This window comes from Apus apus, chromosome 18 (genome assembly GCF_020740795.1).
Source record: "Apus apus isolate bApuApu2 chromosome 18, bApuApu2.pri.cur, whole genome shotgun sequence".
Taxonomy (NCBI): domain Eukaryota; kingdom Metazoa; phylum Chordata; class Aves; order Apodiformes; family Apodidae; genus Apus; species Apus apus.
The window spans coordinates 8,709,829-8,725,035 of NC_067299.1; the positions used below are offsets into that span (position 1 = coordinate 8,709,829).

At 49.2% G+C, this 15,207-nt stretch overlaps 1 protein-coding gene across 2 annotated transcripts in view; it reads right to left on the reverse strand.

Moving 5' to 3' along the window:
• Window positions 1-2,173: 2,173 nt before the first annotated feature.
• CASTOR2 (cytosolic arginine sensor for mTORC1 subunit 2) overlaps window positions 2,174-15,207 on the reverse strand; it is a 116,332-nt gene continuing 103,298 nt past the window's right edge. For both annotated transcript variants that reach the window (XM_051635779.1, XM_051635780.1), the window contains exons 3-9: window positions 13,102-13,295; window positions 12,209-12,341; window positions 10,819-10,942; window positions 10,166-10,276; window positions 8,917-8,999; window positions 7,380-7,474; window positions 2,174-2,714 (exon numbers count right to left, since the gene is read on the reverse strand). In XM_051635779.1, coding sequence (XP_051491739.1) covers window positions 2,649-2,714; window positions 7,380-7,474; window positions 8,917-8,999; window positions 10,166-10,276; window positions 10,819-10,942; window positions 12,209-12,341; window positions 13,102-13,295 — 806 coding nt within the window. In that variant the 3' untranslated portion in view covers window positions 2,174-2,648. The remainder of the gene's footprint in view (window positions 2,715-7,379; window positions 7,475-8,916; window positions 9,000-10,165; window positions 10,277-10,818; window positions 10,943-12,208; window positions 12,342-13,101; window positions 13,296-15,207) is intronic.

Consider the following 15,207-nt stretch of genomic DNA (forward strand, 5'->3'; position numbering starts at 1 on the left):
ATTTAAATGAAAAAAATCAGAGTGGAAAGTAAAAAAAAAAAACCAAAACCAAAATAACCCAACAAAACACAAAACCAACCAACCAAACCCCCCTATTTTTTTCATATTCTCTTAAGGCTCCGTGAAGTTGATGCTTGTTTCAAGTAATCCCTGACCCTACACACCAGGGTCCCTAGGCAGCAGCACGTGCCCAGGGCAATGCATGTTGCTCTCTGGTGCAGAAAGTGGCCAAATAATCATTTTCCAATGATTGACCAAAGCCAAGAGCACAAGGATGACCCTGTCCTGGTGACACTGTCCATACACACACAGGGAAAGCTCAGGCTCAACTCAGCCAACCAGAAGGTCTGGCTGCAGCTCTGGGGCTGTGCACCAGCCAACGTGCTGGTTTCCCTCTCCAAAACATCCTACACAGTCCTCCCAATGCCCCAACCTGCCAACCCAAGGAGAAACCCTTCAACAATTTAGGTTGTGAAAAGCTACTGACCATCCTGCCACACCCTTCAGCTCAGCTCCCTGCCAACAACACTGGGCAGATTCCCCCCAAACAGCCCCAGTGCCCCTGAGCCCTGCAGGGCTCAGCCTGCGCTCGCAGCCTCACGGCAGGACACCAGAGCATCTGCCCAAGCAAACATCTGGAGATGCATGGTGCTCACCTGGAATAACACCTTTACTCCAGAAATCTGGAGTGACTATAACCCATCATGGGGCATTTCTGAAAACCCACGTAAAGGAACTGTTTGGTGAAGTATTAAAGATGTGCCTGAGTGTCTCTCAGCAGGGGGGGCTTTAACTCAGATCAGGAGGAAAGTTATCCACTCTTTTCCTGTGGATGCTCCAATTCCCTGTCCAGCTGCCACACATCCCACCAACAAAAAATCAGGAAGATTTGAAACTCCATGTCTGGATCCAGCAGCACCAGAAACCACAAATGTTACACCTAGCCCTCCAGCACCATGAATAGAGAACTACACCCCGAGCCACAAACCAGCGAATGTGTTCACATGTCCTGCACACCAGCATGAACCTGTTTGCATGTCCTACACACCATGCCCATGATCTCAGGTGCTTGCTTATGACCTCCAGGTTAATGCAAAACCCTGTCTGAAACCTGCAAGACCAGCCCCAGAACAACCACCCCAGAGGCTGCTCCCAATAAAACCTGCAATTTCTTCATATAAAAAAAAGAATCTGGAAGAAGTTTAGAAATGCAAGGAAATCTCAGGCTCTGACCTGAAGAAGCAGAGTCCTCTGCAGATGTCTCCTATCCACCACCACCTGACACCTGCTGGCACAGTCCCTGTCCTCCATGGAGCTGGGAGTGGCTGAGGGTGCAATTTGGAGGCTGGTGCCACCACCTGCAGCTTTGGCCTAAGCCAGGAGCAAACACACTCCTGCTGCCCCACGGGAAAAGGCCACAATCACCTTCCCACAGCAGGACCAGGAGGAAACACCTTGGGGATTTATGCATTTGCAGCACAGCTCTGCTTGGGAAGGGCTGCTCACCGCATCCGATGGAGAAAACCCGGGAGTCAAATCCACAGCAGGCAGTGATTTCTACCCTGGGGAGGAAGGAGCTGAGGAAAAACTGCAGGAGGATCCCAGCAGGGCTTGGGCACCCTCCTGGCCCTGGTGGGGACAACCTGGTGCAGCTCTCAGCTGAGGTGGCCCAGGATGTGCAGGAGCAGCTCCCAGGGAACCACGGGCATGTGTACAAAGTGGATGAGAAAAAGCCAGTGGGGACAGAGAAGAGGCACGTCCCTCATCTTGCTGGCCCTGGGGGACAAGGGCTTGGGGATGACTCTGATGCAGGGGTGAGGGGACAGCAGCTGCCCTGGAGCAGGGACAGGGCAAGGAGGACACCAGGAGTGGTGGGAGGGTCACTGGGGAAAACCGAGCCCAGCCAGCCCAGCTGCAATGCAGACTGAAGTCTTGGTGGCAACACCTGCCAGGAGGTGGCCAGAGCAACACTCCCCCTCTCAGGTTTCCTCAGAGCAGCCAGGCTTGGACTACAGGGAGAAAGGGAAAGTTCAAACAACTGGATTCTCTTCCCCTTTTCCAACACCAAACAGTCATGCCAGGGGAACACAACCCAATTCCCATCCTATCTCAACACAGGCAACGACGGACGGTCCTCGGGAGGTCTGATGTGAGGAGACAAGCCAGCACCATGCCACGTCTTTTCTGTTTTAATTCCACATTTCACTTTTGTTTATGGTTTTCAGGGCCCTCTCCAAGGAAGCAGCCCATCCATCCCAGCTGTGCCACCAGCCTCTGAGCAGAGGACCTGGGCCTGTGGCCATCGGCACCGCCGCGCTCCGGGGTTGTCCCCGGGCAGCTCCTTCCACACCAAGAACACCAGCAGGTCACACTTCACCTTGGAGCTGAACGTCAGGAAACTGTCTGAACTCCCTTTCCTCCTGCCCCTCATTCATAAATTTAATAAAATAACAATAACAATAATAATAATTAAAACAAAGGCTTATTGGAGCTGTTTCTGCTCAACTTTCCACAGTCTCTGTTTCATGTCACTCTCTGGAATCAGATTTTTCAAGAAATACTGTGAGAAAAAAAGAATAATAATAATTATAATAATAATAATAATAATTATAATAATAAAAAGCATCTGGAACCAGCTCAGAAGATTTCTAATGCTTTTCAGCTTGACTGACTTGGAGTGCATTGACCACACCGTTTATATTTTCTTCTGGTACCTGCAAGAGAACAAAAAGAAAGGTCATGCTCTAGCAAAAGCCAGGAGGGATGACAAGGAAAGGAGAGGCAGGGGATGAAGCCAGACCAGTCCTGAGGAGCCAGGCAGGTTGCTGTTGGACACCTGACCTCTGCTGAGAAAGGAATCCAGCCACAAGAGACATCCTCCAACATGGTACCCCCAGGAGCAAACGCGTGAGATCCGGCTGCTCTATATGGTGGGTGCTGGTGGGGAGGGAACAGTTTTGGGGTTTTCCTTTGCTCTTCCTCTCCCCCCTTTTCACTGGCAAAGCTCCTCCTGGGGTGGGCAATGCTGCCCCTGTGGGTGGCTGGGTACCATCTCCCCTCTTGGCCCTGTTCCCTCCACCTGCTCCTCACCTGGGACCACAGCTGGGCAGGAGAAAACCCGAAGGGGCTGTCACTGCTCCAGCACTGGGTCTGGCTCAGGAGAGCCTGTCCAAGGATCACCCCCCTCATGGCACCTCCCAACACAGCTTTCACAGAGAGGAGGAAAGGGGATGCCCTGGTAAAGCTCCAAGCATCCTTGTAGCTCATCTGTCACCACAAGTATTCCAGAGACTTGATTTATGCCTCAAAGCCTCAAACTACACACCAGGAACTCACTCATGCAAGATGGCTGTTCTCATGGGTTCATGTGGCTGCTTGAGGGTCCCATGAAGCTCTCCAGAGCATCCTACAGGTTTGGGACCCGTAAATGTGGGAAGACCACACTGGGTGGCAGTGGGACATGGCCACCAAAGGAAGAAGAGTCAGAGTCACAGAGTGGTCGCAGTTGGAAGGGACCTCTGAAGATCATCGAGTCCAATGCCCTGCTAGAGCAGGATCACACAGTAGATCACACAGGAACACATCCAGACAGGTTCTGAATGTCTCCAGAGAAGGAAGCTCCACAACCTGCCTGGGCAGCCCGGCCCAGTGCTCGTCACCCTCAGAGTGAAGAAGAGTGAGGGAAAAATAAATATCTGTGAGTTGCTGCAAGAAGCCAAAATAATTCACACTAAGTGACTGTCTCTGGGAGATACTTGAGCCCTTGGCCAGGAATACCTGGATTCACTGGACACCCTCCAGAGCTCAGACAGTGGATACACATCTGGACTGTGGTTTTCTGCAAGGCTTTCAACAAAACTGAGGGGAAAAGAAACAAACATGAGAAACAACAAGAAAATCGTTCAGCTTTCCAATGGGAAGATGGAACAGGAGAGGGTAACTGATGATGTGTGAACAAAAGTTCACACAAAGGTTCACACAAAATGTCAGAAAGGAAGAAAATAATCTCCAAAGAATCCTACAGTGAATCCTACTGGTTTAGGAAGAAAATCCCACCAAACCTCCACTGTAGGAAAGAGGACTTTGAGACAGGACTGACTCTCCACTGCCTCCTCTCCATCATTTTTCCCAGTGTGTTGAACACTGCAGTGGAAGAAGCTACACGAGCCTTTTCCTCTCCAGAAGATAATGAGGAAAGTCCCAGGAATCACTGTTGCAGAAGACACTTGCTTAGCCAGACCCAGAAGGTGAACTCTCCACCTGCTCCTCTAGTGCAATGCAGAGCAGGAGGCAGCAGAACCAGCAAGTTCTGGCCAGTGGCCTTTGACCTGCATGGACCCACCTCCTCACATCACACAAAGGGTCATCCCTCATTCACTGCAAAATGCTGGGCTCCCTCAGCAGCAGGGACCTGGTACCAGTCATACTGCAAATGTTTGGGCCAGATCTTCTCCAGGATAGACGTGCAAACAGTTTGGATTTGTAGGACACATCCCAGTTTGCCACCAGTGGGGAAGTCCAGCCCTCTCTGCCCTGCAGAAATGACAGTTCCAATCCCAGGGCAGCTGGTGCCACATATTCACTTGTCAGCTCGAGGAGAGATCAAAACATCTGCCATGAAGGGAAAAGTAAAGCTCCAAACTACATTCCAGACATATCTTCAGCCTTGTTAGATACAAAATGCTGGTGAAGAAGAGCAAGACACCTCTGAGGATGAGGAAGGAGAGCACGGCACCTGAAAAAGGGACCTTCTCACTTGCTCTCTCTAGAGGGAGCTTGAAACCATAGCCTGGCTCCAGCCCGACCTCATGTCACCCAGGGGACACACCAAAGACCTGGAGGTTCCCAGCTCAGCATTGTCTCCTACAGGGATTTCTTCTCAAGCACAGGTTCTGATCTCCAGGGACAACGTTTACAGCTACAGGACTGCAGGAAGACCTAGCAATTAAAACCCAAACCAAATATAAAATTAAGCTACAAAAACCACCCCAAGAGGCACAGGAGAATAAAGATCAGGTCAAAGAGAACAACAAGCTTTTACAGAGCACTCCAAACTGACAAAAAGTATGGAACCATCTTAAATAAAGAAAGGGAAGATGTAGAGAAAGGATTGAAGATGCACTCAGGTCATGAGAAATGTCCCTAGGAGTCCAGGTGTCTGGGTAACAAAGTTAGGGAAAACATAACAAAATCTTGGTCAGGGTCTTGGCCAACAAAGCCAGCCTAGAGCTAGTGGGTCCACAGCCCAGCAAGGCCAAGCAAAGAAGGGCTTGAAATTCACCTTCCACAGGATGGAAGGATTTGACAGCTGGAACAGCACTGTCCAGATGAAGAGGCTTTTAAAATCCTAAGAAAACAGCAAGTGGCAAGAGAAATGCTGCCAGACTGATCTGGGTAAGGGATATCTGCAGACTGTAATGCCTGGCGCAGCCAATGTCCTGCCAGCTGCTGGGATCTGCTGGGATGGGATGCAGCAGGATGAGACACTTGGAAAAGGTGGAGCTGCCTGCAGAGTCATCACAATTGCATGGCACAAGTTTTAAGTGAAATATCTATTTCAACTGACAGGGCTTGGTCCTCCAGGTATCTCCTGACAACCAGAAGCACTCTGCACCTTGTGCTCTGCACTGGGGCCACAACAACAGGCAGGAATGTGAGGCAAAGCTAACAGCATTGATTTTAAAATGGTGTTTTATTAGCTTATCTTATCAGCACAGTTAATATTCAAGAAAAGAAGACAAACACATCTAACACTTTGACCTTTGCTATCTGGAATAATATTTACTTCTACTCTTTACACACATGACCTATAGGCAGCAAATGGTTCACACCAACTGTGAAAAACCAAAGTAATTAGCTGAAAAAAAGCCTGCCTTGAACTCACTGGAGCTTTTACAGGTGAAAAGTAGGACCTGGGCAGTGAATTTAGTGATGAAAGGAGAAGTGTCATGCAATAAAGGGCACATATAAGAAAAAAAAAAGAGCAGAAAGCAGTTGTTTTGTTAGCTTTGTTAGCACTGGGGCTACTGACTCCCTCCCTCAGGGCTTGAGCAATGGGCTCCAAGTCAAATGCCACCCTGTTTGTGGCTACAGGCAAAAAAACTTTCCCTTTTAAGGGAAATGCCTCATTTTTCAGGGTGTCCCACACAGTCAGGGAAGAGCAGAGATAGGCTTAATGTCTAGAAGGTAAAGTATCTGCTAGTTTAGGAGACAACTCTGCACTGAGGGCAGGACCCACGTGCTGGTGACTGTGATGCAGCTGCTGTGGGTCCTCATGGACACAAACATGGCAACACCCTCTTCTGTTCAGCACCTTCCCCTGCTCTGCTGCCAATTATTGCTGGTTTATCAAAGGCCAACACCATGAGGAGCGTGGTGCAAAGAGAGCAGGGGATGGGTCTTACACCACAAAGGTTAGGGCTGTGGGGGTACCAAGAGAAGAAGGCAGGGGTGTGGTACTAAGAGATTCTCCAAACAGATTCCACACAGAGGTCGAGGGAGATCATCCTACTCATCTACTCTGCTCTTGTGAGACCCCACCTGCAGTACTGTGTCCAGCTCTGGAGCCCCCAACAAAAGAAAGACATGGAGCTCCTGGAGAGAGACCAGAGGAGGCCACAGAGATGATCCAAGTGCTGGAGCAGCTCTGCTCTGGAGATAGGCTGGGAGAGTTGGGGTGTTCAGCCTGGAGAAGTGGAGGCTCCAGGGAGACCTTAGAGCACCTTCCAGTGCCTGAAGGGGCTCCAGGAAAGCTGGGGAGGGGCTTGGGACAAGGGCAAGGAGGGAGAGGACGAGGGGGAATGGATTAAAACTTGAACAGGGGAGATTTAGGTTGGACATGAGGAGGGAATTCTGGAGTGTGAGGGTGGTGAGAGACTGGAACAGGTTGCCCAGAGAAGCTGTGGCTGCCCCATCCCTGGCAGTGTTGAAGGGCAGGTTGGATGGGGCTTGGAGCAACCTGGGCTGGTGGGAGGTGTCCCTGCCCATGCAGGGGGTTGGATCTAGATGGGCTTTACAGTCCCTTCCAATCCAAACCATTCTGTGATTCTATGATGAAAACAGAGAGGGTTTGTGGCTGTTTCTAATAAAAGATGGTGATGCAGTGGAAGAGGCTGCTTGGCGAGGTTAGAGAGTCTCCATCACCACAGGTCTTTAGGGCTGTGACCAGCCCTTTGGATGAATGACTCCCCCCAGAGCTGCTGTGCCTTGGGGTGGGGCTGGGCTTGGACCAGGAGCTTTTAACCCAGGGCTGGAGAGGGATCATCTGCTGGGCTGTGTCAGAGCAAAGGCCCTTCAACAAGCTCTCCAGACAGGAAACAATGTTCTCATTGTGAGTTCTCTCCCAGGGAAAAGGTCTCCTCTATTTCAAAGATACTCACCAATGCGTGGTCAAACTTAAAAGTACTGATGTAGTAGGCTGGGATGTCAGCTGCAGCCAAGGGCTCAGAAATCTGAGCCACAATTCCACATTCATCTGTGGGGGAGACCAAAACTCAGTCACTGTCTGAACAGCATCTGTCAGTCTCGCAGAGCTCCCGGGTCTCTCCTGGGTGCACATACAGGAAGGAGTTTGTCTTCACAGAGTCCAATCAGAAGGGATCTCTGTAGTAAAATGTGCTCCTCCTCACAGACCCAGGCTCTTAGGGCCACAGTGATACACTGCACACCTGGTTTTACTGCCTTCTTTTTGTTACAGAGAAATGTAAATCGCCCAAAGGCAGAAAACATGAAAAACTGAATGATTTTCAGAGGTGAAAGGAAAGACAATTAGTGACATTCAGGAAGGAGGCACCAAATACAGTCTCATATACCCTTAACTTCTATTTTTCTCTTGAATTGTTGCTGTTAAACACCTTGCCCTGCATCTCTGAGCAGGGAGATGCTGACCTGCTGGATGCATGGTTGGGATCTAGACCACAGACCAGCCCAGCCCCTGAGACAGGATCTCACACCAATTCAAATGGTGGTTCTGTCCTGTTCATCACAGATCAATGGTACATTGTGTCCAGATGAAATTAAGTTTCCCTGATCCAAACTGAACATTTCAACTTAATTCTAAGCTAAGCTATTTAAACATCACACATGTAAGGGACTGGCAGGTGTCCTGGTGTCCCACCACTGACACCTATCATGCCATTCTACCCATTTTGCCTCTTGGATGCACACAGAAAGGTGCACGAAAATAACCTTCTTGCTACTTTTGTTTGTCTGGTGTGCAAGCAGCATTGAAATATAAAAATTGCCCCACTATTTTTCAGAGATGTTCCTGAAGCCTGTATTTTGTAACAGTTTTGGAGACCATGGGAAGGACCCCCAGTGTTTTCAGAAAATCAGGCCTTGGTTGGGGCATTCTGATCAGTCTGATTAAAATTACAGAGGACATCAAAAGAACATCAACATTTTTGCAGACATGAAGTGTTCAACTCTGTGTGACGTGGGTCAGATATTCTTTTGAGCAGGGAAAACACTTGCAGCACTGGATGTGAGACATGTTCATGAACAGGACAGCCACCTGGACTGTTACAAAACTGCATTAAATCTCCTAAAGCCACAGAGCTGCCCCAGGGCTGCACTGGAGCACGACAGTGCTTCCTGCTTTCTGTGATCTACACTGCATCCCATGTCACCCCTTTGTCCACTTTTTTATCTTTAAACAGAGATCCAGCTGCAGCTGCCTCCTAAGTCCAGCAGATGAATGCAGTTTGGATGGAGCTGCCAAGCATGTAAAACTTCCAAAAGTATATTTAGAAGTCTGACTTACGAGTTAGGAGTCAAGACTCCTCCTGTTTGAAAATCACAGTTTGCAAAGTTGTGTTAAGCTCTTAGAAAGCCTCAGATGGATTTTTCCATCCCCCTTGAAGGCCCTGAGGCAAATGACTACCTGTGCACCAACTGGCCCCACAAATGTTTACCTACCAAAGCCAAGAGGCTGCCCACCAATCCGCACCATCTTCCAGAGCTCGCCAGATGCACTTGTAAACAACAAATTATTAGGAAATCTGTAAGAGAAAAGGAAAACCAAAGGTGGCAATTAAAGCTCAGCAGTGTGTCAGATGCTGCCTGCAGGGCTGCTGCTGTTGCCTATCCCTGAGCTGCTTGAAGCCAACTAGAAACAAGAGCAGTTGAGGTGAGTAGGACCTGCCTGTCCCTCCACATGTCCAGTGTCTGAGGCTGGAAGTGTGTGTAGGCACCCAGGGAAGCATGGAAAGAAGAGTCTAAGAAATGGGCCGTGCCCCAGCTTTACAAACCCTGAGATGGTTAATCTGAAGGCTTGATTTGAGCTGCCTTTAGAAACACCCAGGGACAGAGTGTTTCCATACCTGCTCTCTCAGGAACAGTTTGTGTATCTGAGCATCACCAGTGCTTTTCCATCCCCTCCCTGGGAGGTCCCTGGGAACCCTGCAGAGATCCCCAGTTCTTAGCAGGGGAAAGAAGACCAGTGACTAAAGAGACTTTCTTAAGGTCAAGCCAGCAGCCTGTGACAGAGGGAGTAGAAGGCAGGGGTTTGCAAAACAAGTCCCAAGTACAGGCAAGAATCAAACACAAAAGGAAACAAATGTGTGCAGTGTCCTCTCCAGGCTCCAGACCTCCCAGCCTCCTGGATGTGAGCTGCAGAAGCACACACACCCCAACAGCCTGATGTTTGTTCCCTGGCTTTCCCCTTGCAGAGACATGGGCTCCTGCTGCACAGGGATGACTCAGTGCATCATCATCACAAGGAAACTCCAAGCCCAGCCATGTGGAAAACCAAAGCAGGACGACAGCATCACTGACATCCACACCCTATTTTTGGCCTTTAGTAGTAAAACTTCAACCATCTACACCAGATTTTTTTTTTTGTTTTGCTCTTAAAAGCACACCTAGTGAACGACGGAATAAAAATGTCAAAATCACTTTGCTCCAGTGTCCCTCTTTCCAAAGTGATAACCCTGCATTACATTGGGTTGTTACTTCACTGAGGACCTGGACAGTCAAGCCAAAATTCAGGAGTTGGAGTTAGCATGCCAGACTTCACCCAGAAAAGTGACAAGGTGTACAGGGATGTGGCACCCACACAATGAGGCTCCCAAGAATCAGCATGGAGGAGCTTAAGCTGCTTCTTGGTCCTTTGAAAACATCCCAGGTGCTTTTTGGGGGTCCAGGAGACTCTAAAATCCAAGCTCACCTCTGCTGTGTCTGGACATCCATGACCAAGGAGATGTAACCCTCAATGAGAGAAAAGGAGAAAAAGCGAATATGTCCCGAGTCTTCGTTGCCCACCACTGGGTCTTTTACTCTGCAGAAACAGAAGAGAACCTGCATCAGCTGTGGCCAGAAGAGCAAAGGAAGGCTTGGAAAGCAGAGAGAGCCATTGACACCAGGAATGTCCATACACTGAGCCCTGCTGCATTATTGTACTGCTTTTCTTTTTGTGGGTTTTTTATTTCCCAGGGGAGCAGAAATGCCAGACCCCTCAGAGATCTCCCGTCCCTGTCCCAAGGACCTCCCTGTGGGCCACGAGCTGCAGCACTGATGGGCAGCAGCTCAGCTGGCCCTACATCCTCCACTCATCCCTGGGTATGCTGCATGTTGGTTGCACTGCTACTCTTAGCTTAAACTTTAACAGGCTCAGCTCTCCAAAGCCAATGGGGTCTTTGGGCACCTTCTATGTCCTCTTTGGCTCCCACCTGTCCTGTGAATCCTCCCTCTAAAGCGCAGAGCACCACAACAGCATCAGGCCACAGCAGATCCCTGGGCATCTTGGAGGAGCAGCACGAATCTGTGCCTCCAGACACCAGCCCCACCTCCCCTGGGAGCCTGTGTCCCTGCAGGACCTACCCATTGGAGTAAAACATGACATCCATTAGGAGTGTAGCAACAGTGGGAAGGGTGTCGGGATCCAGGCTGGTGACGCAGAACATGTTACTCGGGCTGGAAAGGGGATGAATGACAGGCCTCTGAACTGAAAGAGACACACACAGACACACACCATTATGAAGCCACGTCTGCAGCAGGTTCACCTCCCACCAGACATGTTGTCCATGCCACAGGGAAAACTTGAGAGTGTTTGTGAAAGTTCCTCACTGCTGGTTCTCAGCCAGGGACCAAGGAGCCTGGGGACAACCTGCTCTTGTGATGTCCTCCCTGGGGCATAGGGTGAGATCACCCTGAGCACCCTGCCCTGCACAGGTCAGCTCTCTGCTGGGGGCTTGGAGGACACTGGGTGCACCCAGGGGTGACTTAAATAAGGTGGCAACACAAACTGAAAATTACAAATAAATTCAAGCTTCCAGGATTTAGAAGGCAGGCCTATGGAAGGCATTTCTCTGGCTGCGGCTGCTGGCAGTACACCCTCTTTTCTCTCCCTTCTGAGGATCTATTTTGCCATAATATCTACAAAAACTAAGAATCAGCTGACAGGCAGCAGCTTGGCAAACACGTTTGCAGCTAGTAGGTGAGAAACTGGCAGCATTTAGGCATGCAACTATTAAACCCAGCAACACAGCCAACTGCATGCTGGGCATCACCAACGTTGTGTTTCACTGTGCCCTTCCTGCAGGCTTTTTGTGTAAGGCTCATTTTCTTCAACAAGCTGATTTATAGCTCTGGAGTGACGAGGCCAAGTGGCACGTCAGTAACTGATCCCTGCTTTGTTTGGCTGTGGGCACAAAATTACACAGAGGTGTGCAGGTAAATGCATGATTTAAGTAGTTCCTTTTCCTGATCGTTCCCTTTGCTTGGTGATTGTTGCTCTAGACTGGAAACATCGTAAGGTTCTGTAGAGCCCTGGGCTGAAAGTGGCCTTGGTCCTGAAGTGTGGAAGTTGGACAATATTTTCTGTGCATCCATCACTGCCAGCCTTCAACAAGCTTTAATAGAAGCCATCCTCCTTTGCAAGGCTGAAATATGGAAGTATGAACTACGATGTTATTTTTGCCACTGAAATCTCTTGTCCTACAAAAAGCATGTCTCCCCCAGAGATGTGAAAACAGCATGAAAGGGCTCAAATTCAGCAAAACTCATCAGAGGTGCTCCACAAGTTAAGCACCTACTCAAATCCTTGGTGGAACTGGGATAGATTCAGGCATGTGTGAAGACAGTTTATTACCTTAAACACAGGATAAATATTCACCAGAATGTTGAAGGAAGGCAGGAAGGAGGCTGACTTCAACCCCCATGTGTTGTGGAGACCAACTCCCTGGCAAGCTGAGCCCGTGCTAGTCCTTACCCAGTTTTGGTTTGACAAATCCATTGGTTATCCCAAGGTCATCAGCAGCCACTGTCTCCCCATTCACTACTCTGAGGATGGTGAACTCAGCAGCCAGCGTGTGCATCACGAAGGGCAGGTCTCGCTCACGTACCTGAAGGTGACACCAGGATTAGCTGAGGATGGCAGATACCAGAAGGCAGAACATGCTGGTGGTGAAGGTGACATACCCTTGGGGCACTGAAAAGTGGACACATGACTCCTGCTTGAGCCAGCAGGTGTGGAAAGAGAAAGACCACCCGGATGTGTGCCGAGAGAAGCACATTTGGTGATAGCACTGCAAGTAGCAGTAGGATTAAGCACCACAGTGCTTTTAAGACTGTGGAAAGTGTATGGAGACTTCCAAGAGATGTTTCACCTCCTTTCCAGCATCCCTTCAAGAACTCAGCACTGCCTGTTCTTCAGCATTCTTTCATAAGGAAATAAAGCCTACGTGGTTGTTTCCCCTGTGCACACACACGTGTGAGACAGCATGGCAGCCTGTCTGTCTAGCCCCAGAATGACCCTCTAGCCTCCTGGCCATCATCAGCCAACCTGAGAGCAGGCACGATGTTCCTCTAACTCTCAGCAAACCAACTTCTGAGTGATGGTGGGAGATGCTGCCAGTGCCTGGGACAGACTGCAGTGCAGGCTCAGCAATCTCATTAGACACAAACAAATGCCTCATCCCATAGGAAAAGCTCCTGAGATGTCAGACAGCCTAACTACAAGGCACAGAGCTCTGGGGAAAGCAGACTTTGGTGCTTCTGATACTCCTCAAAGAACTTATTCCCAGAAATACGTCATTAAAACTCCTCAACTGAACTTTCAGCTGGCAGCAGATGACTCTGCCTGGTCCTCCCACATTCTCTTACCAGGATGAAGTCCGTCTGATAGGTGGAGAGCATGAACACTGAGATGTTTTGGTCAGCTAGTGGTGCTATTACTGACTTGGCGATTTTGGTGACTCCGATGGGCTGGGAGCCAGAGAAGCCACCTCCACCAGACACCACGTTGAGGGCCAGCCACGTCGCATCGGCCACGCTCAGGTGCTCCGAAGAAGGGAGCTCTGCAACAAGACAGGGGGAGGACAGAGGTTTGGTTTAGAGACAGAGGAAGCCAGGTCCACCATATGGTCCTCATGCAGTTAGCAGAGACCTCAGTGACAGCATGTGGTAAGTCCACCTATCCAGCAAACCTCCTGGGCTTCCCAGGCTGCTGCACAGGTTTGTACTGTGCTGCTTTTCAGATATACCAATGGCATCATCTTCCACTGCAGGATTCATATAGATTTTCAAGGACAACTCAGGGAATTACAGGAGTCTCAGCCATTCCCTTGGATGCTGGTGACCAGCACTGCTGACTTCCCCATGTGGAGACGGCCTGAGGTCCTTAAACTAACTTGTATCTCCTCTATCCCACAACTTCTCCAAATACTTCACTTAAGTATTTCTGGTCTCTTTTGTTTCTTTTTTCCTGCTCTAAACACAAACTTTGTTCTCCTGGGCTTGAGATGGAGGTTGAAAGAGCAGCCAGGGCACTAGCCCAGGACTTAGAAGATGAAAAGCAGGCACCCTGGGATCTGTGGGCTGCTGCCTCCAATCCTCAAGCAGAAGACAAGAGCCACACAGATCTGTAAGGGACGGGTGGTGTAACACACACACTAGAGATGACAAGGTGATCATGGACAAAGACAATGGCAATCCTTTTAAGAATAACCCCAGTTCCATTTTCCTCTAGTCTAGTGTTCTTAAGTAGTTAAAAATCTGCAGCTAAACCATTTAATACAACTTATTAACTGATTTTTAAAAACCTTAATGTATTAACAGCCCAGACGTGGACTCTGGAATGAAGGCATAAACTTCTCTAAGATCCTCTGGACTTTGGATTTTTGGTTTGGCAAATTATAGAAACAAACAGTTCAGACCCAGATCCAGACTTACAAATGCATAACCCCAGTTAAATCTACTTGGCATAAGGAACCTGACCTCAGATGCAGATCCAGCCAGCAAAGACACAGTGGAGGTCCCAGCGGAAACCTACCCGCTCTGCTGGGAGCTCAGACGCAGCCCACCAATCTGGAAATAGAAATCCCAGCATTGCTGCTCTGCCACCACAGGCAAACCACTTCATGTCTCCATACCCACATTTCCTACTCTGTCCACCCACTCCTGGCTCCTCTGTGCAGCCTCCTTTCCTTCTACTTCAGTAAGACCTCTGGGAGCTGTTTCTGTGCAGCTCCAGACACCATGTAATAAATACACAACCTCCCCCCAAGTCCCCAGGCACCATCGCTGGGACACAACAGTGCTGAAAACCCAAAATGGACTGAGGAACAAATACTGTTGGTTTTGCCCTCCTCAATAACCTCAGTTGTGTGTGGCATGAAAATAACTCTCAGCAAACACCCTGCAAACAGCGGGGACGCGGAGGGTCCTGCTTTCTGCATTTTGATGTTTAGCTTCATGGGCCAATGTTTCTTTTTTACTGGATAATCAGAGCTTCCATGAAATGAAAACTAGACACCAGGGAGAGTGGGTAAGTTTGTGCATTAATCAACAGCGTGTTACCTCAGAGAGACCAGTGCAAGTTGCTTGCAGAAAATCATTGCAGCAAAATACCATTTGCTAACCAGACAGCCCTTTGCATCAGAAAAGCACCCCCAAAACAAAGCTTATTGCACCAACTGGCACGGAGAGAAGCTAAGGCTCAAAACAACTGCTGCTGATCTAATAAGCAGCTGACGTCTTTTTTTCCTTTATTCCCACCTCTGCTCCTTGCCTGTGAAATAAATAAGAAGGAAAAAAAAAAAAAAGTGTTCCTTCTTTGGACACACATTTGCTCCCTGGCAGCACAGAGTGGGCAAGCGCAGGCGAGGCCACCTGCACGTCACTGCTGTTTACACTTCCATGTCCCACACCCCAAAGCCATTAAAGCAGCCAGGCAGCTACACCACAGAAAGGTCAAGTGACACCTTTCCT